This window comes from Mobula birostris, chromosome 8, assembly GCF_030028105.1.
Source record: "Mobula birostris isolate sMobBir1 chromosome 8, sMobBir1.hap1, whole genome shotgun sequence".
In the NCBI taxonomy this organism is placed as follows: domain Eukaryota; kingdom Metazoa; phylum Chordata; class Chondrichthyes; order Myliobatiformes; family Myliobatidae; genus Mobula; species Mobula birostris.
This window is the reverse complement of record NC_092377.1, coordinates 45424185-45446953: the sequence shown is the minus strand read 5'-3', so window position 1 is coordinate 45446953 and position 22769 is coordinate 45424185. Positions and strand designations below refer to the sequence as shown.

Below are 22769 nucleotides of genomic sequence, written 5' to 3'. Positions count from 1 at the left end.
ACTTACAATGACCAAATAACCTACTAACCGGTACGTCTTTGGACTGTGGGAGGAAAGCGGAGCGCCGGAGGAAACGCAGGCGATCACGGGGAGAACATACAAATTCCTTACAGGCATCAGTGGGAATTGAACCTGTACTATAAAGCATTGTGCTAACCACTATGCTAGCGTGCTAAGCTTGACATGGTGTCGTGAGAACATTCCTTCTCTCACTGTCAGCAAAACAAAAGAGCAGATTATGAACTTCAGGAGGCAGGCAGAGCACATGCTCCAGCCAATTGTGTTGAGATTGAGAGGACTGCGAGCTTCATATTCCTGGTCATGATCATCACCAATAGCCTGACCTGGTCCAACTACGTAGATGCCACAGCCAAGGAAACTCACCAATGCTTCTACTTCCTCGGGAAGGAAATGAAACCTGGTATGTCCCTATTGACCCTCACCAATTATTATTGATGCACCATAGAAAACACCCTCTCTAAATGCATAATGGTCTAGTATGGGAGCTGTTCTGCATGTGACTGTAAATCACTACACAGCATTGTGGACATGGCTTAGCACATCACAGAAAGTAGCCTTCCCTCCATGGACTATGTCTATATTTCTTGCTGCCTCAGTAAAGGAGCCAACATAATCAAAAAATCCACCTATCCTAGACATTCTCTCTTCTCACCTCTTGAACTGGGCAGAAAATACAAAAGCCTGAAAGCATCACCTGGCTCAAAGGCAGTTTCTACTCCACTGTTATAAGGCTATAGAATGGTTTCCTAGTATGATAAAACCGACTTCAAAACCTCACATCCTATCTTGTTATGATCAAGCAACACACAACAAAGTTGCTGGTGAATGCAGCAGGCCAGGCAGCATCTCTAGGAAGTGGTACAGTCGACGTTTCAGGCCGAGACCCTTTGTCAGGACTAACTTCGTCCTGTTAGTTCTGACGAAGGGTCTCCGCCTGAAACGTCGACTGTACCTCTTCCTAGAGATGCTGCCTGGCCTGCTGCATTCACCAGCAACTTTGATGTGTGTTGCTTGAATTTCCAGCATCTGCAGAATTCCTGTTGTTTGCGTTTTATCTTGTTATGATGTTGCACCTTTATCGTTTAGCCACACTACACTTTCTCTGTAGCCATTATACTTTAATCTGCATTGTACTGTTAAATGATTTGATCTGATTTGTATGGAAATGGAATTAGCCCATAAAGGCATATTTTGAGTTGTCACCTATCTCATTCTGTGGTGCTAGCTAAATGTTAAATATGTGAAAATATCTTTAAAACTCATACAGAAATACTTACTGATCGCAATTGTGCACAGTGGGTAGGTTCTATGTAATATAAGACCATAAGATATAGGAGAAGTAGTAGGCCAATCAGCCCATCGAGTCTGCTCTGCCATTCAATCATGGGCTGATCCAATTCTTCCAGTTATCCCCACTCCCTCTGCCTTTTCCCCATACTTTTTGATGCCCTGGCTAATCAAGAACCTATCTATCTCTGCCTTAAGTGCACCCAATGACTTGGCCTCCACAGCCGCTTGTGGCAACAAATTCCACAGATTTACCACCCTCTGACTAAAGTAATTTCTCCACATCTCTCTTCTAAATGGACGTCCTTCAATCCTGAAGTCGTGCCCTCTTGTCCTGGACTCCCCTACCATGGGAAATAACTTCGCCATATCCAATCTGTTCAGGCCTTTTCATATTCTCCTGAACTCCAGGGAATACAGCCCAAGAGCTACCAGACGTTCCTCATATGGTAACCCTTTCATCCCTGGAATCATTCTTGTGAACCCTCTCTGAACCCTCTCCAATGACAGTATATCCTTTCTAAAATAAGGAACCCAGAACCGCACACAATAGTCTAAGTGTGGTGTCACGAATATAATTGACCAAAAACTTTAAAAAGCCTTATGTTCAAATAGAAAACAGATTAGTTTTAAGAGTCTTAAGTGCAAAAAAAAACATATTGGATGCAATACGGATTTATTCCTTGCAACATTTTAGTGCAAGTTTGACTAGTTTTGTGAGGCACAGGCCAATAAATTTTAAAATATACAAGGTAGTGAATACAAAAAGAAAATTTAAATAATCACACAAAAAGATTGTGAGATGTTCTTTATTTATCTGTTTGTAGAATATCAGGTAAGAGTTTCCTCGATTTTACAGGGTGCTTATACAGAGTTAAACTGCTGGGCATTCTAATAACCAATCTCTCAAATAATTGATGCAGGGAAATTACACTGAAAATTAACATTATTGCAAAACAAAGCAGATCTGATTGTTCAAGCCTCAGATTGTTTTGTAGTAGGTGGATATTTTACCAATGTGCATTAAATCTAGAAGCAAGTACAAATACATGCAACGTAAAACATAACTTTGATAAAACCCATAATATTTAATTGTAATTTTTGACAGAACCCTCAGCACTACAGGAATTAATTGTTAAAAGTCATTTTCATAATGTTCCAAGTAAACAGCAAATCCAAAGCTACAAGATGCCAAGCCTTCTCTCCAGCACACTGTTGCTAATAACATGGGATTTGACTCTGATTGTATTGTGGGAGGTAAGCTATAACTTCTGATCAGTGGCTGCTTTAATACACTGAAAAAAGACAAGAAAAATATAATTTTCAATTATATACATTAATCAAGCTACACTGATTTTGGTAAATTATGCAATCATCCATTCCGACAATAATTCCTGTCCCCCTTTTAATTATAAATCCAGATAATAATAATAAATATTGTTTTAAGCAGGTTTTTTCCATTCATATCTAATGTACTTAGCAATGCTTCAGTGATGCCATTTCTGTACATTAGAACTGCTTGTAAGTAATCTGTTACTTCTCACAGAAAGCAAAATGACAGCTATTGAAGCAATGAAAATATGCTCATTCTCCGGTTAATTTAAAATGGAGAGCAGGTTCCCTTTATCTTTCCTATTGCATTCTTCAGCTCAATAACCTAATAGTTCCTGATTGTTTGAAGATTTGTCATGAAGCAGAGTTGTGCAATTAAGGCTCTTGACATAGATGAGATTACACTGATCTTGTATTAGAACACAGAATGTAAAGTAATGTAAGTCACCCTTCAAATGATAACTGTTGCTTACTTTAAGAAAGGCAACAGTAACCTTAGTTTGTCTAGCCCGTTAATGAAGTTTAATATATTTCATCAATTGGTAACTACTACAAAGTAACAAACCATCAACTGAAGAGTACAATTTTGATACAAACAATGATACTTTTTGAAAGAAATAAACTAGTCCAAGCTTAAAATACTAAGTAAGCTAACAACTCTCAACCCTAGGACAGCATCTGTATAGGAGCAAAAATGATAAGTGGTACTTGCATGGTTACCAGACACTCACAACTTATTTTCGCATTTAAAAAAATATATATTTTAAATTTAATGCCATATAGAGAATTAAATAAGGTTATTCACTACAAACTGCAGAAGAAAGTAATGGATGGATGAGCCGTCAAGTGCTTGCTTAGTGAGATGGGAGGCAATATGTAAAATGCAGAAGCTAAATTGCATTAAGGTTTTAGAAAGACAATCGGAGAACAAATCTTAAACCAGTTCTGTTTACTAAAAACTCGGTACATCAACCTGATTAAACCATAAGTTCAGTAATCTGCTGTACCCTGGCTTTCTTTTAATAGAAGAAAGCATGAAAGTTCTTCCTTTGCTTTCAGATTTTTGAACAGTCCATGATTACTACCTCAGTATCTTGTTCTCTTTTTATACTTTAATGTTTCTATTTGTAACTCATAGTTTTTTTTTAACATATTGCACTATACTGCTGCCACAAAATAACAAATTTCATGACACGTCAATGATAATAAACCTGATTTTGATTCTGATTATTATCACAATATTCACTGTTCATTCAAATGTGGCTCAGCACTAAGACCTTATGTCATGGCAATACATGGTTTATTTTTAAATGATATAGCAAGACAGAATATTTCATTAAAAAACCTGATATCTACACACTAACTGGAATCTAAGGTAAATTGTATTTTAGAAAATGGTATATTTAATACTATGGGATCTATTGAAGGACATTTTGTTATGCTAATGAAATCCTTTCAGTCTTGGAGAATGTACATAATATTTTTGGACATTAAAGAAATTGAATGTTGAATTTAAAATAAATTTACTTGAACAAAGACAAACAAAAGGCTTACAGATAATATGCAACCACTGAAAATCATTTCTGAACTGCTTGCTCCGAGTTGCTTGCTGCAGAACTGTTATCACATTTCTAAACATCTATTTCATCATTTTTTCAATTGAAGCACAGCAGTGGTAACATAATGACAAACTTACAAATCATACAGAGATATTCATATCATGGGGATTGGAAGAGGCATCGCACTGCCAAATTTCACAATAAATTCACATCCGTCGCCTCTACTTTCAGACACCACACTTTGGATGAGACAGAATTAGTATCTGCAAAAACTTTGAACTTGTGTATTGATGTACAACAATGAAAATCACTTCCTAATATCTGGAATCCCCAATTATAATTAATACAGCACATCAACATTAACTCTGATCAGAAAAAAACATGTGTTGATTTCAAAACACAATTAATAATCACATTATTAAGATGTCCATTTGTCACTATAGAAATAGATGTTTTGACCTTTCTTGAGCAAAGGTTAGTGAAGTCACTTCCACTGAAATGTGTATAGTTTCCACTAAATTGAATAGCTGCCTGTCAGCAGAAGCCAAGTCCAACCCCTTTTGGTCGCCATAATGCTTTCATGGGTTCAGCAATCCCACTGCCATTTGGTCCAAGGCCTGTGCCAGGAATCCATCCCATGGTTTGCAGCATCCGACTACCAATGTTGGTTTCTGGAATAGGGCTGGCATTTTCACCTACAAATACTAGAAGTAAGACATGCAGAGATTTAATTAGTGTGGACACATTGAAAAGAGCAGCACAATCTGAACTAAAATCTAAACCTTATAATTCTCAATTTACCTGATTGAATATTAAATCAATTTGCCTTGGCACATGATAACCTCTTGAATACCCCTTATGGGTTCAGAGAATGACAGGTTTAAAAATAAGCAATGAACCAGTTTTCGACAACATTTTCTTAAAGTGAATTAATGCTGTATTAATTATCATGCCACTAACTTCCCAAATTTCAACTTAATTAATTGCATTCTTCTCACATGGGAAAGGACCACTATTTCTGCCAGAAGATGAAAAACTGGCATTTCTAAAGCACATTTTACAACCTCGGGAAACCCAAAATGAAATTCAGCCAATTTAATGTCTTTGATTTGCAATTCCTGATGCAATACAAATAATAGGCATAAAGAAATGCTGAGAAGGGGTATATTATCACAAAAGAATCAGAGTAAAAAGCTAATTAGAAAAAATAAGTATACAATAGGAAATATGCTTTGTTATTAACTACCATTTTGTCCTTTTACCATTTAAAAAAAATTGAACAGTGAAATGTTTAAAAATTGTAAAATTATCCATTATTATAAATGTATCCTCAACTATTTTGCCCCATAGCAGTAGTGTCTAAAGCTGGTGGACACAGGGTTATGTAATGAGTAAAATACTTAGAAGGGATCTGAGCATGATTTTCTTCACCAAGTAGGTGGCTGAAGTCTGGAGCACATTGTCTGAATGGGTGGGTAAGAGGGGTACATTCATCACATTTATTAAGTATTCTGATAAACACTTGAATCAACAGGCATAGAAAGCTATGAGCAATGGACCAGTAAATAATGGGGAGCTTAACATCCAAGGATACATACACATTGTATGGAAAGGACAGGCAGGCTCGCACTGTGGATTGGCTGGCTCTATTTGTAAAAATGACATCAAATCCTTAGAAAGTGATGACAAGATCAGAAGATGTAGAATTCTTGTGCATAGAGATAAGAAACTGCAAGGGTAAAATGACCCTGATGAAAGTTATATAGAGGCCCCCAACCAGTAGCCAGGACGTGGGCTACAAATTACAAAGGGAGATAGAAAAGGCATGTAAAAATGACAATGTTATGATAATCATGGGGGATTTTAATATGCAGGTAGATTGGGAAAATCTGGTTGGTGCTGGATCCCTACAAAGGGAATTTGTAGAATGCCTATGAGAAGGCATTTTAGAGAAGCCTGTGGTCAAACCCACTAGAGGAATAGCAATTCTGGATTGGGTGTTGTGTAATGAACCAGATTTAATTAGGGAGCCTAAGGTAAAGGAACCCTTAGGAGGCAGTGATCATAATATGATAGAATCCACTATGCAGTTTGAGAGAGAGAAGACCAGCGAGAGAGAGTAGCTGGCCAAAGTTGATTGGAAGGGGATACTAGCAGGGATGATGGCAGAACACCAATGGCTGGTGTTTCTGGGGGAAATTCAGAAGGCTTGGGAAAGATACTTCCCAAAGATGAATAAGTATTCTAAAGAGAGCCTGAAACAACAGTGGCTGACAAGGGAAGCCAAAGACAGCATAAAAGTACTCGAGAGGATATATAATATAGCATAATTTAGTAGGAAGAGGATTAGGAAGCTTTTAAAAGCCAATAGAAGGCAACTAAAAAGCAATAGAGACAAAAGATGAAATATGAAGGTAAGCTGTGCAATTACATAAAAGTAGATACAAAATGTTTTCCAGATATATAAAGAGTAAAAGAGGGAGAGTGGATATTGGACTGCTGGAAAATGATGCTGGAGAGGTGGTAATGGGGGACAAATAAATGGCAGATAAAATTAAAAAGCATTTTGTGTCAGACTTCACCATGGAAGACACTAGCAGAATGCTAGAAATGTCTGTGCTCACTGGAAGAATGCATGAGGATCTCATTGAACTCTACTGAATGTTGAAAGGATTAGATAGAGTGAATGTGGAGAGGATGTTTCCTATGTTGAGGTTATCCAGAACTAGAGGGCACAGCCTCAAAATTGAAGGGCAATCATTTAAACAGAGGTAAGGAGGATTTTTTTAGCCAGAGAGTAGTGAATCTGTGGATTGCTGGCCACAGACTGCAGAGGAGGCCAAGTCCTGGGGTATATTTAAGATGGAAATTGATCGTTTCCTGATTGGTCAGGGCATCAAAGGAGATGGTGAGAAGGCAGGTATATGGGAGTGAATGGGATCCAGGATCAGCCATGATGAAATGGGGAAGCAGACTCGATGGGCTGAATGGCCTAATTCTGCTCCTATCTCTATGGTCTAAGCATTCAGATACAGAGCCAAAGACCCAATTAAACTTCAAACACTGTATCCACTGCTTGTCTTTTGTCTATCAGTTACAACCTCAAAAAAAAGCCCCAGTAGTTTGTTTAGTAGCATTTTTTTCTGTTATAAATCTATATTGAACCTGTGGAATCCTTTGTCATAGATGGCTGTGCAGGACAAGTCACTGGGTATAATTAAGGTGGAAGTTGATAGGTTCTTGATAAAACAGAACATATGAGGTTATGGGGTGAAGTCAGGTGAATGAGGTTGAGAGGGATAATAAATTATCCATGATGGAACAGCACAGCAGACTCGTAGCTCCTAGGTTTTATGGTCTAAATGGGATTAGTAAAGGCTGTACAATTGTATAAAATATAGATTGCCTATATCTTTGACCCAAAAAATGAATACATTAAAAAGAAATTCAAATATAAATAGAGAAGGTAACAGAAAAAGGTTTTGAGGGATAGGGGCCAAATGGAGCTAGATTAGCTGGGAAACTTGGTCAGGCTGAATCATTTCAACTGAAGGGCCTATTTCTGTGCCAACTGACTCAATAACTCGAAGTAATTATTATCCAGAGAAAAGGAAATGGGTTAAGTCAGTGCTACACACACAAAATACTGGAGGAATTCAGCAGGCCAGGCACCATCTATGGAAAAGAGCAAAATGTCGAGACATTTTCTCTTAGTTCCTGTTAAAAGATCATCACCCTGAAAGTGGAAATCTGTTCCTCTGTCTAGTACTGTTGCCTGACCAGTTGAGTATTTTTCAACACTTTTTGTTTTATTTCATGTTTTCAACATCTGCAACTTTTGCTTTAAGTAAAATATGTGCTTCCTGATGTCCATTCTACGAATTTCTAAAATAAATTTCCAAGCAATGCTGGCAAAAAATCAAAGAGCTTTGAAGACATTGCTGCATTAAACAGTTGCTGAATATTGTGACATTAAAGTGAAATACCAATAATTAAAAAATCTATTTGAAAAGTAATGTTTCCATTAGATTCTAATTTATCTGAATAGTTCTGTATTTGATCAAAATTAAACTTGACCTGTGCCTAAGCCAGTCTGTTTAAAAACACAACTGCTTAGTTATACTTTCAAGCCATACTTCATTTCTTCTCCACCAGGCTAAACTAAATGGCAGATCATAGGTCTACAGCTGCCAGAAGCTAGACATCTGCTTAATCACTCTCTGATGTTATAACAGCTTAACGCACCGATGAAACACAGTTATTATGCAATATCCTATCAGATGGAAAATTATTCTAATGGTTTTGTTTTTATCACTGTCAGAGTTACTACTATGAAAACCTGTCTCAGGTAAACTAGTATTGCTAATACTGGCTCTGCTAAATCAAAGTGGCCAAAGCAATTCTTAGTAATGTTCTCACAAAAATTTGCAATCATATGATGGAAATATGTTCTGTCAAGCTTTTATATTAAATAAAAACAAACTGGCCTTTAACTAAACTTTACTTTTAGGACAAATGGATATATTAAAATGCAAGTAAAAGGCTTAGGTATCAAGTATAAATGAAACATGGTATTGATTTCCACTGAGCATTTCATCATGGATATCCTCACAAGACAGAAGAGTAAATTCCTAGACAATCCATGTGAAACTAAAGGTAATTCAACAACCACTCTGGTTTCTAGGCAGAGGGAGAAAACAAATGTCCATCTCAAGTCTATAGTCCAGCAAGTTGCCATGCAAATGATGTTAGAAATTTTGGAGGGAACTATCTAAATGGAATGGATGAAAATGAAACAATACCGAACAGTGTGTGTGAAGAATCTATTGTACATTCCTTTTAATGTAGAATTGTTTTGCTTTACACACTTTTTTTTAATACATCTGTGTTAATCAATCTTAAGTCATTGAACAGTATTATTGTTCTGCGCTGGTGTTTATTAATCAGATATTAGAATTAGAATCAGGTTTATTATCACCAGCATGTGTTGTGAAATTTGTTAATTTAGCAGCACTTCAATGCAATACATAATATAGAAGAAAAAAAAATTCAGTTACAGAATATGTATATTGAATAGATTAAAAATCATGCAAAAACATAAATATATATTAAAAAATGAGGTAGTGTTCATGGGTTCAATGTCCATTTAGGAATCAGATGGCAGAGAAGAAGCTGAGTGTGTGCCTTCAGGCTTCTGTACCTCTTACCTGATGGTAACAATGAGAAAAGGGCAAGTTTTTGGGTGCTGGAGGTACTTAATAATGGACGCTGCCTTTCTGAGACACCGCTCCTTGAAGAAATCCGGGGTACTTTGTCGGCTAGTACCCAAGATGGAGCCAACTAAATTTACGACCCTCTGCAGCTTCTTTTGGTCCTGTGCAGTAGCCCCCCGCCCCCCATACCAGACTGATGCAGTCTGTCAGAATGTTATCACAATTCCCATTTCTGTATCTTTGCTAAATTCTACCCCACTAAAAACTATCTAGTGCTAAAACCCTCTTTCATGCCTTTGTTAGCTTCAGACTTAACTATTCCAACACACTCCTCACTTTAATCTCCTTGTGAAAACTTGAGGCCATTCAGAACTTCTGCCCTTTGTCCTAACTAGAATTGTTGTAGTTAACTGTCACCTTTGCACTTGCTGAATACAATTACTTGCTGCTACATTACGCCAGGATTTCAAAATTCTCACTTTTGTTTTCAAATTTCTTTTAAAGGCTTTTCTTAATGTTGCTGACATTCAGATATTTAAAAAATATTACAGTTGATGTACATCATTAGAGTTTTAAAAATTAAGATGTTCAATAAATACTTAGAAATTGTGAAGAACATTAAAGCAAAATGCTTAAAAATAAATGTACTTTCCCTATTTTATTAAAATGACAGGAGCCTCTGCACCTGTGTCAGCTCTGATCTGGCAAAGGACGAGAAAGGCAATTACCCAGTAATCAGGAATATCTGTGGATCTGATCTCATCCAACTGATTTAATGCTTATGATGCAAGCAGAGACAGGGCTACAAGGGAGTGCATTCAACAGCAATCATGGAACAAGTGGATATCCTTGTTTTGCACATGATGAGTTGAATCGCATGCTGTACTCCAAACACTGATAAACAGAAAAGGTCGGTAGTCTATGAAAATAGAATGCAACTAGTTGCAAATCATGATCCACAGAGGCAGCGATGTCACAGAAAAGACCTTAATGGTGGTTTTTCAGCTTGAGTAGCTACACTCTCAATTATGAAGCAAGACCTTGCAAACAACCGGTTAGTAAACACTCAGTGAATTGATTTGAGAAAATTAGAGGTACAGATTGGCTAGTTGGCTGCAAAAATAACACAGAAAGATGTTCTGTGACCACCCCCACGCCCAGACAATTTTAGGTAAAGGCCAGTTATTTATTTATTTATTTTATTGAGATACAGTGTGGAACAGGCCCTTCTGACCCTTCGAGCTGTGCCTCCCAGCAACCCCTGATTTCACACTAGCTTAATCACAGGGTAATTTACAATCACTAATTAACCTACCAAATGGTATGTCTTTGGACTGTGGGAGGAAACCGGAGCACCCAGAAGAAACCCAAGTGGTCACACCGAGAACGTACAAACTCTTTATAGACAGCGGCAGGAATTGAACCCGGGTCACTGGTACTGTAAAGAGTTGTGCTAACCACTCTGCAAACTTGACAGATGGATATACTTCAAAAATCCCAATTGCTAAATATTTCCATGGATGGAAAGTACAGGGAATTATTAAGGGAGCATTTAAGCATGAGAAAAACGAATAAGTGAGAAAACAAACTGAAAGCTCAAGATGGCTTATGGAGATGTGCATTATAAGAAAAATCAGAATGAGATTGTGTAGAAGGATTGAGGGGAAAAAAAGAAAATGTGCAATGGAAAGGTTAAAAAGTGCATTGAGGAATATAATGGATCAGGTTGCAGTATTTATATGCCAACACACAGAGCATTTGAACTAAAGCTAGAGTGCTGGAGATGTTTATTAGAATGGAAGAATACAACACCATAAATTTGATGGAATGTTGGCTTCAGTCAAAGCATGATTCAAAACCTAATATTCTTGGCTATAAAATTAAAGAGGGCAAGAAAAGTGGCATAATAGTCTTATTAATTGAGGATTCAATTACAGACATGGAAAATATAGGTATTTGTGTCTCATAAATGGCAATGAGGTAAATGACCAGATAAGTTTAGGTTGAGGGACAAATTGTGAGCCAGAGTATAAGGAGAACTCTGATGCTTTTTTTTTTATCTTGAAGGGATCTAGCTAAATGGAAAAGCACAGCCTATATTTACCAGCACAGTATTTTCAGCAAAAAGAGAGAGTGTTAAATTGAGGCAAATACCTGAAATAAGACAGTATCGATGCTATTCCTTCATACCATACAAACTCTGAGTTTTATGTAAAATGTTTCTATTTATTATTACATCTGTATTGTACACCAAATTCAAAACAAATACTGAGTAAAAGAGTGAAAATTTGTTGACAGATATGGAGTGGTTCTTGTCAACACTCACTGAAGTAAGAACAGTTATGAATTGACAGTACTGGGGACCTTTAAATTAATAGAGTAAGCTTTTAATGCTTTAAAAAAAAGTAGTTAGAACTTTGTAGTGCTGTAGTTGGTGTTGTCCAAACCACTGGGATCTCTTATTTTATGAGGCTTCTTTGGAATATCTGCCATGGCTCTTAAAATACTAAATTACAGTATCACTGGGACATTGGTTATATTCCTTTACAAGATTGGCTAAATGATTTAGAACCCTAAAATGCAGGATCAGAGTTTAAAATTTGCTCATATAAAATAATTCAAGCCCACAGACTGAAAATGGATTCAATACTGTCTAGCTAAAGACAATCTTTCAACTGCTAAAATGACACAAATGCAATCAATTATAATGATGGGAGGATAGATAACCACTACAAAGAGGGAAGGTAATTCTCTTCCATTGGTTGAAATGCCCATAGTTGAAGAAGATTAATACAAAATGAATTGGCATAAATTTAATAATTTTCTTGGAAACCATATTACATATGGATGGAATGGTGCATCTTGTTACCATTCTAGCCAATATTGTCCGCGTGTTGTAGCCAATGTCGCCTGGGTGTTGTTCCCGATGTTGTCCAAGTGTTTTAAGGAAAATAAGTTCTTCAGTGTTACCAAAGCATAATGTTTCTTATGCTACAGAATGTTTTTACAAGAGAAGAGTTAACGATACGAGGGAGCAACTATATTTTTAGTGTAAACTAACTAATCCCACTTGTGCCTTAGTTGAATTTTTAAAACATGTCAATCCTGTAAATAACTTGTAATAAAGAGTATCATTATCATTACAGGGACAATGTCAAAAATACTGTTTAGTATTGCTCTTGCAATGTTGGTGTTCTTTTTTTTAAACAAAGTCATAGGAATTTCTTCACACATATGAACCATCCAAAATTCAACACTATTTTGAAACAACTCAATTAAAATTAGTGATCAAAATCCTGGTTTAAAAAATTTAGGCATAAGTTCATTAAGAAATTTGCTGTTTTGTTTCAATATGGAATGTCATCAGCAAAATTTATTTCCTAAATAGATTTTGCAATGAAGTGTTCAGAAATGAATGGAAGTGTAGGATGTAAAGTAAAGTTTGTTCTTATGTTTTATTGTTTTGTTTGCCACAGCAATTACAAAAAGGTAGTTTTATATAGATGTTGGCTCTGCTTTTATTTTAAAACCGTACATGTTAAAATGCCCATTTCATTGCTTAAAACTATTTCTTGATACAGCAATGTGTTAGCTTAAATATGAATTCACTGGAAGTTTGCACAACACACTCCTGTGCTGAGGGTTTAAAGGAACAAACATTTTTTGCTGATTTCCTCAAAAAAACTTTTTCATAATCATTCAAAATTCATTCTGAAGGAGTCTCAAAGTAGGCAATCTTAGAGTGGAATCTTGCATTATTGGTTTTGAATTTGTTTTATAGCTGTCACAAAACAGCCTTTTCTCTGAAACCTTCAAGGACAGTATACTTACATAATTGGCTCGGATGAAAATGTTGTATCAGTCTCTGTGGCCACTAATCTATCCAAATGACTGCAGGCCTAATTGGCAGTTTGTTTAGTAATTTGGATCCTAAAGTGCCTGTATTGATGTTGGATAAGAAGCAATACGGTGGGGATAGAAGATGTTTCAGTATTTGAAGCCAGGTGTAATGTTTGGTATACGTAATGACCTTAATGCCAATTACAGATATTTATTTTTTTTCTTGTTAATAAACTGTTTGCAGGATCTTGCTGAAGTAATTTTCATGCAACTTGTGCTAGTAGTTTAGAACGACAAAACGAGATGAACTCTAAAATTGGGAGTTAAGGAAAATGTCATTTAATTTTTCTCTCCAACATATAAACCGAATTCGAACATTTTGACTTTTAATCTCGATTTAATATGAAAAATTCATTGCTCATTTAATAAGCTCATCGGGAAAAAATGTCTGATTTTTGTACATTTGGATATTTTCAACTGGAATGGTTTTGCAAGTCAAACAAATGACTACCACAAACAGCATAAAATCTTTTAAGTGCTTTCATTAAGGCTACAGATGTAAAGAGAGCTATTCGTTACTTAACTCGCAATTGCAAACAAAAATACTCACTTGGATTCCAAGCTGAACTTGCTGTAAATTCAGAAATCAGTATTTAGGTATATCAATATTAATTTTGTTGCTCAATACCAAGAGGGAAATGTATTGAATATCAGCAGTGTAATAATTTGCATAAATCAAATATCTGTTCAATTTTTCAAATAGCTAAAAATTCACCTAGTATCATGGGTTTTTTTTATATAAAGAAAAATGATACTTCTTTCCTATTCTATTTCATACAAATTTGGAAATTGTTGTTTTTAATGTGTTGTGCAGGACTGACAATTGGTTACCAAAGTCTTATTCTCTTTGCTCTTCTCTTGGTAGGATACCTTATTTAGGATGTGACCTCTCCAAAAACTTCCTGCTACCCTCTTGCCCTGCTTTAATGGTATCCTGAAAACCTATCTCTACCATCAAATGTTGTTCCCTTATGTAAGTATCACTGTATTTGACTTCTTGTTAATTTTGTTTATTATTCTTCATAAGTTTTACTGTTAATAGGATGAACAAAGGTTGCCATTACTTCTAGGAACAGAAATTTTTATTTTTCCTCGAAGCAACACATAAAATTACATTCCACTGATAAAACTGCCGTAGGGTAACTGAAATAGCAATTAAATGGCTTTAACCTTATTAAAATTGTTTTTCATTTTCTAAGATCTGGTCATCACTGCAAAATCAGAATTTATTGTCTATCCCTAATTGCCTTTGAGAAGTTGGTGGCAACCCTCCCTGGGATTTCCAGGATTTAGACCCAGTGATAATTAAAGAACTATGATATATTAGCAAGTAGGAACTTGCTCGTGATGGTGTTCACATGTTGATAGTGTTGGAGGTTGAGAGTTTGGGAACTGCTTAAGCTAAGTAACTTAAGCAAAAAACTGCAATGTATTTTGTACATGGTAAACACTACTCCCACTATGTGCCATTGATGGAGGAAATTAATGCTCAGGTTGGTGGATGGGTTGCTTCATCTTGGATGGTCATAGTCTTGTACAGCACATAAACACCATATCTATGTCAACCATTACAGGTTTCCCCCGCCATCCGAAGGTAGAGCGTTCCTATGAAATGGTTCATAAGCCGAAATGTTGTAAAGCAAAGAAGTAATTACCATTTATTTATATGGGAAAATTTTCTGAGTGTTTGCAGACCCAAAAATAACCTACCAAATCATGCCAAATAACACATAAAACCTAAAATAACAGTAACATATAGTAAAAGCAGGAATGATATGATAAATACACAGCCTATATAAAGTAGAAATACTTTTCCACAATCATTACTGCACTGTTCTCTGTAGCGAAAATCTCACGCAAGCGCCATCGGCAGAAAATCTCACGCAAGCGCTGTTGGCAAAAACACTCTCTCCAATAACCTTTAAGCTATGAAGCTGCAAATCATAACACCTAACAGGTAAAAATACACAGTCTATATAAAGTAGAAATAATGTATGTACAGTGTAGTATCACTTACGGGAATTGGGAAAACAGCACCGAGCACACTGATGATGAGGTGTGTTAGACTGAGCTGGGGTGGTGCAGTGGCCCCCACCCTCCGGGCCACCAACCGATACCGATCCGTGAAGCATGCGGGGGTGCAGCGGTAGCCGGGAGGCACACAGCACATCTTTAAGAAAAAAGCCGAAACAAACATGCTAATCAATTAGGTGCTGCCCGGTACATAATTGTCAGCTTAGATCAGTGCCGATTTCCAATTACGTCATCTCTGATCTGGGCTGACGATTATGTGTCGGGTGGCACCTAATTAATTAGCATGTTTATTTCGGCCTTTTTCTTAAAGATGTGCTGTGTGTCTCCCGGCTACCTCTGCATTCTCCGCGAATCAGCATCTGTCCGTGGCCTGGGGGTTGGGGTGGTGGGACACTGGGGTGTCATCTCGTCATCGTCTGTTTCCATTAGGGCAGGCAGCTCATCTTCTATCTCTGGCCGCCTTGATGTCGAAGGTCGAGGTTCGTCGTCTGCTGTGGCAGATGTGGAAGGCTTGCTTGACTGCTGAGCCTTGCACATTTTTCTATCACACAGTTCTTTGTAAGGACTCAAACCATCTTGCAAATATCCCCTAAACCTACGTACCCTTTCAAAATTAAAGTCGTACTTTATCATTGCAGCGAAAATCTCACGCAGTTGCTTCATGTTCAGTTTGCTACTGCATTCGGTTTCGATTGCTATCCTTTTTTCTTCCAATTGCATCAGCTCTTCATCTATCAGATCTTGGTCATGGGATACCAAAACCTCTTCAACATCATCTTCGTCAGCTTCCACAAGCCAAACTCACTTTGTCCTTACTTCGTTCACCACGATTGAAACGCTTAATTATGTCTAGTTTTACGCTAAGTGTAACACCCTTACGAGCTCTTTTAGGCTTTTCCGATACCATAGAACTCATCTTGCAAACGACTGCTCACAGGCATGTGTTTAAGCAATGCCGGCGAGAATGCCGTTCCAAATCCAGGGGAGAGCGGCTGCTCAGGGCGCGCGCTGATTTTTTATCGTGCGCTGATTTTTTTCGTAACAGTGAAAACACCTTCTGAAAGCGAAAACAGGGTACTAATGTAGGTCTTTCGTAACAGTGAGGTTTCGTAAAGCGAACGTTCGAAAAGTGGGGGAAACCTGTATGCCTATCAATACTAAACCTACTTGTCTGAATTAACTCTATATCCCTCTGTGCCTTGCTCACTCAAATACCTGCCAAGATGTCTCTTAATTGTTGTTAGTGTGCCTGCTTCCACCACCTACTCTGTCAAATCATTCGAGGTACCAAAAGAATTTTGGTATTTGGAATGAACCAAAAGAGTAGGTGGGGGAAGCAAAGCAATTCATAAAATAACTTGCCTCTTAAATCCCCTTTAAACCTTCTCCCTCTCACCTTAAACCTATGCCAGTTTTAAACACCCCTGCCCTGGGAAACAGACCCTGTCTCTCTATCGGAGCCTCTCATCATTCTGTATAACTCCTATCTTGTCACCTCTCAGATTTCTTTGCTCTAGGGAAAACAGACCCAGTCTATCCAATTTCTTTTTGTAAGTCAAGCCAGGCAACATCTTGTAGATATAAAGGATGACAGAAGTATTCACATCCTTCCTGTAATGTGGTGACCATAACTGCTCCAAGTGCAGCCGAATCAACGTTTTGTACACCTGTAATACAACATCCCTACTCTTGTACTCAGCGCCTTGATCGATGATACCACCTTTACCACCCTGTCTACTCGTGTTGCCATCTGAGTGGAACAACATATGTACTTGTATCACTATGTCTCTCTGCTCAACAACACCTCTCAGGGTCCTGCCATTCACTTTGTATGTCCCGCATTGGTTTAACTTCCCAAAATGCAACAATTTGCTCATTTGAGTGACATTCCATCTGCCATTTTTTTTCTCCACTTTCCCCGTTGATTCTGTTGTAATTGCCCAAAAATATTCTTCACTGTCCACTGCAGTAATAATATTATCTACAAAATCGTTAAATATGCCGTCTATATTCTCATTCATATTATTAATATACAGTATATGGTAATCAACCGAGTACCAGCACACTGCTCGTCAAAGGCCTCTAATCTGAAAAGCAACCCTCCACTACCAACCTCTGCCCCCTACCACAAAGTCAATTTTCTATTCAACCGACAAACTCACCTTAGTTCCCTTCTGGACTTAACCTTCTCGACCAGACTGTCATGTTGGACCTTGTTAAAGGTTTAGCTAAAATCCACATAGACGATGTCTACTACCTCACCCTCATCAATCATCTTGGTCACTTCTTCAAAAAACTCAATCAAATTAATGAGACACAAATTTTCATGGACAAAATAATACTGACTATCTCAAATCAATTTGCCTTTCAAAATGCAAATAAGCTTGCTCTCTCTCTCTCAGAATCCTTCCAATATTTTACTCACTGCTGATGAAAGGCTCACTGCCCTGTAGTTCCTGGCTTATCCTGCTTAAGGCAAAACATTAGCAATCCCCCACCTGTGGCTAATAACTTTACAGAAATTCCTGTCAGGGCCGCAGCAATCCCCTCCTTTGCTTCCCATAACATCTTTGGGAACCAGAAGTTTATCCATCTTTATGTCTTTCAAGACCTCCAACACCTCCCCCTTTGAAATACTGATATGTTGCAGAATTTTTGAACTCTTTATCCTTCATGCCTTTCCCATGCTAAATACAGACATGAAGTACTCTTTAGTGATTTCCCATAGATCGATACATATTACCATATTTATCTTGAAGGGGATTTACTCCCTCCCTACCTACTGCTTTCCTGACCAGAACCTCAATATCCCTTATCAAGCAAGTTTCCCTCATCTTGCTGAGCTTGTCCTGAGCAGTTTAATAGGAACATGCTGGCCACGAACTCATCCTATCTCACTTTTAAAAGCCTCCATTTGTCAGACATCCCTTTATCTTCAAACAACCTTTCCCAATCAGAGTGCAGTTGCTGTCTGATGCCATCAAAATTAGCTTTCCTCCAATCTACGGCATTAATTTAACATAGAACATAGAATAGTACAGCACATTACAGGCCCTTCGGCCCACAATGTTGTGCCGACCCTCAAACCCTGCCTCCCATATAACCCCCCACCTTAAATTCCTCCATATACCTGTCTAGTAGTCTATTAAACTTCACTAGTGTATCTGCCTCCACCACTGACTCAGGCAGCGCATTCCACACACCAACTACTCTCTGAGTAAAAAACCCTCCTCGAATATCCTCTTTGAGCTTCCCACCTCTTACCCTAAAACCATGTCCTCTTGTATTGAGCAGTGGTGCCCTGGGGAAGAGGCGCTGGCTATCCACTCTATCTATTCCTCTTATTATCTTGTACACCTTTATCATGTCTCCTCTCATCCTCCTTCTCTCCAAAGAGTAAAGCCCTAGCTCCCGTAATCTCTGATCATAATGCATACTCTCTAAACCAGGCAGCATCCTGGTAAACCTCCTCTGTACCCTTTCCAATACTTCCACGTCCTTCCTATAGTGAGGCGACCAGAAATGGACACAGTACTCCAAGTGTGGCCTAACCAGAGTTTTATAGAGCTGCATCATTACATCGCGACTCTTAAACTCTATCCCTCGACTTATGAAAGCTAACACCCCATAAGCTTTCTTAACTACCCTATCTACCTGTGAGACAACTTTCAGGGATCTGTGGACATGTACCCCCAGATCCCTCTGCCCCTCCACACTACCAAGTATCCTGCCATTTACTTTGTACTCTGCCTTGGAGTTTGTCCTTCCAAAGTGTACCACCTCACACTTCTCCGGGTTGAACTTCATCTGGCACTTCTCAGCCCACTTCTGCATCCTATCAATGTCTCTCTGCAATCTTCGACAATCCTCTACACTATCTACAACACCATCAACCTTTGTGTCCTCTGCAAACTTGCCAAACCACCCTTCTACCCCAACATCCAGGTCGTTAATAAAAATCAACAAAAGTAGAGGTCCCAGAACAGATCCTTGTGGGACACCACTAGTGACAATCCTCCAATCTGAATGTACTCCCTCCACCACCACCCTCTGCCTTCTGCAGGCAAGCCAATTCTGAATCCACCTGGCCAAACTTCCCTGGATCCCATGCCTTCTGACTTTCTGAATAAGCCTACCATGTGGAATCTTGTCAAATACGTTAGTAAAATCCATACAGATCACATCCACTGCACTACCCTCATCTATATGCCTGGTCACCTCCTCAAAGAACTCTATCAGGCTTGTTAGACACGATCTGCCCTTCATAAAGCCATGCTGACTGTCCCTGATCAGACCATGATTCTCTAAATGCCCATAGATCCTATCTTTAAGAATCTTTTCCAACAGCTTTCCCACCACAGACATAAGCCTCACTGGTCTATAATTACCCGGACTATCCCTACTACCTTTTTTGAACAAGGGGACAACATTCGCCTCCCTCCAATCCTCCGGTACCATTCCCATGGACAACGAGGACATAAAGATCCTAGCCAGAGGCTCAGCAAGCTCTTCCTCGCCTTGTGGAGCAGCCCGGGGAATATTCTGTCAGGCCCCGGGGACTTATCCATCCTAATGTATTTTAACAACTCCAACACCACCTCTCCCTTAATATCAACATGCTCCAGAACATCAACCTCACTCATATTGTCCTCACCATCATCAAGTTCCCTCTTATTGGTGAATACCAAAGAGAAGTATTCATTGAGGACCTCGTTCACTTCCACAGCCTCCAGGCATATCTTCCCACCTTTAGCTCTAATTGGTCCTACCTTCACTCCTGTCATCCTTTTGTTCTTCACATAATTGAAGAATGCCTTGGGGTTTTCCTTTACTCTACTCGCCAAGGCCTTCTCATGCCCCCTTCTTGCTCTTCTCAGCCCCTTCTTAATCTCCTTTCTTGCTTCCCTATATTCCTCAATAGACCCATCTGATCCTTGCTTCCTAAACCTCATGTATGCTGCCTTCTTCCACCTGACTAGATTTTCCACCTCACTTGTCACCCATGGTTCCTTCACCCTACCATTCTTTATCTTCCTCACCAGGACAAATTTACCCCTAACATCCTGCAAGAGATCTCTAAACATCGACCACATGTCCATAGTACATTTCCCTGCAAAAACATCAGCCCAATTCATACCCGCAAGTTCTAGCCTTATAGCCACATAATTTGCCCTTCTGCAATTAAAAAATTTCCTGTCCTCTGATTCTATCCTTTTCCATGATAATGCTAAAGGCCAGGGAGCAGTGGTCACTGTCCCCCAGACGCTCACCCACTGAGAGATCTGTGACCTGACCCGGTTCATTACCTAGTATTCTAGTATGGCATTTCACCTAGTCGGCCTGTCCACATACTGTGACAGGAATCCATCCTGGACAAACTTAACAAACTCTGCCCCATCTAAACCCTTGGAATTAATTAGGTGCCAATCAATATTAGGGAAGTTAAAGTTACCCATGATAACAACTCTGTTATTTTTGTACCTTTCCAAAATCTGCCTCCCAATCTGCTCCTCCGTATCTCTGCTGCTACCAGGGGGCCTACAGAATACCCCCAGTAGTAACTGCTCCCTTCCTGTTCCTAACTTCCACCCATACTGACTCAAAAGAGGATCCTGCTACATTACCCACCCTTTCTGTAGCTGTAATAGTTTCCCTGACCAGTAATGCCACCCCTCCTCCCCTTTTCCCCCCTCTCTATCCCTTTTAAAGCACTGAAATCCAGAAATATTGAGAATCCATTCCTGCCCTGGTGCCAACCAAGTCTCTGTAATGGCCACTACATCATAAATTCATGTACATATCCAAGCTCTCAGTTCATCACCTTTGTTCCTGATGCTTCTTGCATTGAGGTACACATATTTCAGCCCTTCTACCTTACTACCTTTATACTGTTTATTCTGCTTCTCTTTCCTCAAAGCCTCTCTATATGTTAGATCTGGCTTTACTGCATGCACTTCTTTCACTGCTCTATTGCTCTGGGTCCCATCCCCCTTGCAAATTAGTTTAAGGACCACTTCTTACTTTTTCCATGAATACCTTGAAACTAATGAAATTATGGTCACTGTCCCGAAGGTCCCCCACCCCCACCAACATGTCAACTAATTACCAAGCCTTATTTCCTCAAATGAAATTGAGTCTAACACCTTCTCTATAAGGGCCAGTTACGTATTACTTCAGAAAATTTCCTGAATACACTCAACAAATTCTGCCCCATCCAATTCATTATCACTAATGCATTCCCAGTCAATATTATGGAGGTTAAAATCACTGACTACTACAACCCTATTATTCCCATATACCAATTGTCTCCCCTGTTCTTATAACCATGATACTTATCTGGTTGGTTTAGATGAATTTCTGCACAATGGTGACCTTCAAGTGAGAAACAACAACATATCACATCATTATCACAGTTAAGATTTGTGGCAATTTGCTAGTTGCCACTTATCAATCTGCTGCAAACATTGCCTGGGTCTTACTGCATGCCAGCATGTACAGTCACATTTACCTGGGAGCAGCAAATTGAATTAATCATTGTGTATTCATCAGCAAACATCCCCAATTCTGACCCTGTGATGAAAGGAAGGCTGAGTATAATAACCTCAGAAATTCTTGCAATGAATCTGTGGGATGACTGATCTCTGACAACTGTAACCATTTTCTTCAGTGTTTGGTATGATTCCAACACTAGAATATTTTCATCGGAATGGCAGAGACTTCAATTTTACAAGGGCTTTACGATAGAACATAGAACAGTACAGCACAGGAGCAAGCCCTTTGGTCCACAATTTTGTGCATAACTAATTCAATTAGTAATTAGATGCCAATATGTAATGCCCATGTTGGTCCATTTTCTGCAATCCACGTGAGAGTCTCTGAACATCCCTAAATGTGAGAGTCTCTGAACATCCCTATCATATTTGTGTTCACTACCATCCTGGACAGTGCATTCCAGGCACCCACTACTCTCTTTGGTTAAAGAAACAACTTGCTCCACACATCCCCTTTGAATTAACACCTCCCATCTTAAATGCACGCCCTAATTCAAATCCACGCTAAGTCAAATGCTGTGTTGATATTAAGTAGATCAATCTTCCTTGTTCTCTGGAATTCAGCTATTTGATCTGCATTTGAACCAAGGTTTTCAAGACACATGGAGCAAAGTATCTCACTAACCTGGTTATCAGTGATTGGTTAATTGTGAGGAAATGCTGCTGGACAGTACTGACAATGGTGGCAAGAGTGGAGTAATGGGTAGAATTTAGATGAATTGGATTTGTCCAGATCTTGGTCAACAGGATATATCGGGCAAATTTCCACATTGTTCGGTATATGCCAATGCTGCTATCTCATTGGAATTGCAGCTAGTTTTGGAGTGCAGGCTTTCAAAGCACCAGCCAAGTGTTTGTATGGTGCCCTTGCC

The 22769-nt window shown here is 38.6% G+C and overlaps 1 protein-coding gene across 12 annotated transcripts in view; it reads right to left on the bottom strand.

Annotated features, from left to right (window-relative positions):
- Positions 1-2101: 2101 nt before the first annotated feature.
- gpatch2 (G patch domain containing 2) overlaps positions 2102-22769 on the bottom strand; it is a 293150-nt gene continuing 272482 nt past the window's right edge. For 7 of the 12 annotated variants that reach the window (XM_072265087.1, XM_072265085.1, XM_072265092.1 and 4 more), the window contains one exon: positions 2102-4903. In XM_072265087.1, coding sequence (XP_072121188.1) covers positions 4734-4903 — 170 coding nt within the window. In that variant the 3' untranslated portion in view covers positions 2102-4733. The remainder of the gene's footprint in view (positions 4904-22769) is intronic. The other 5 variants (XM_072265088.1, XM_072265093.1, XM_072265091.1 and 2 more) reach the window with 2 other exon arrangements.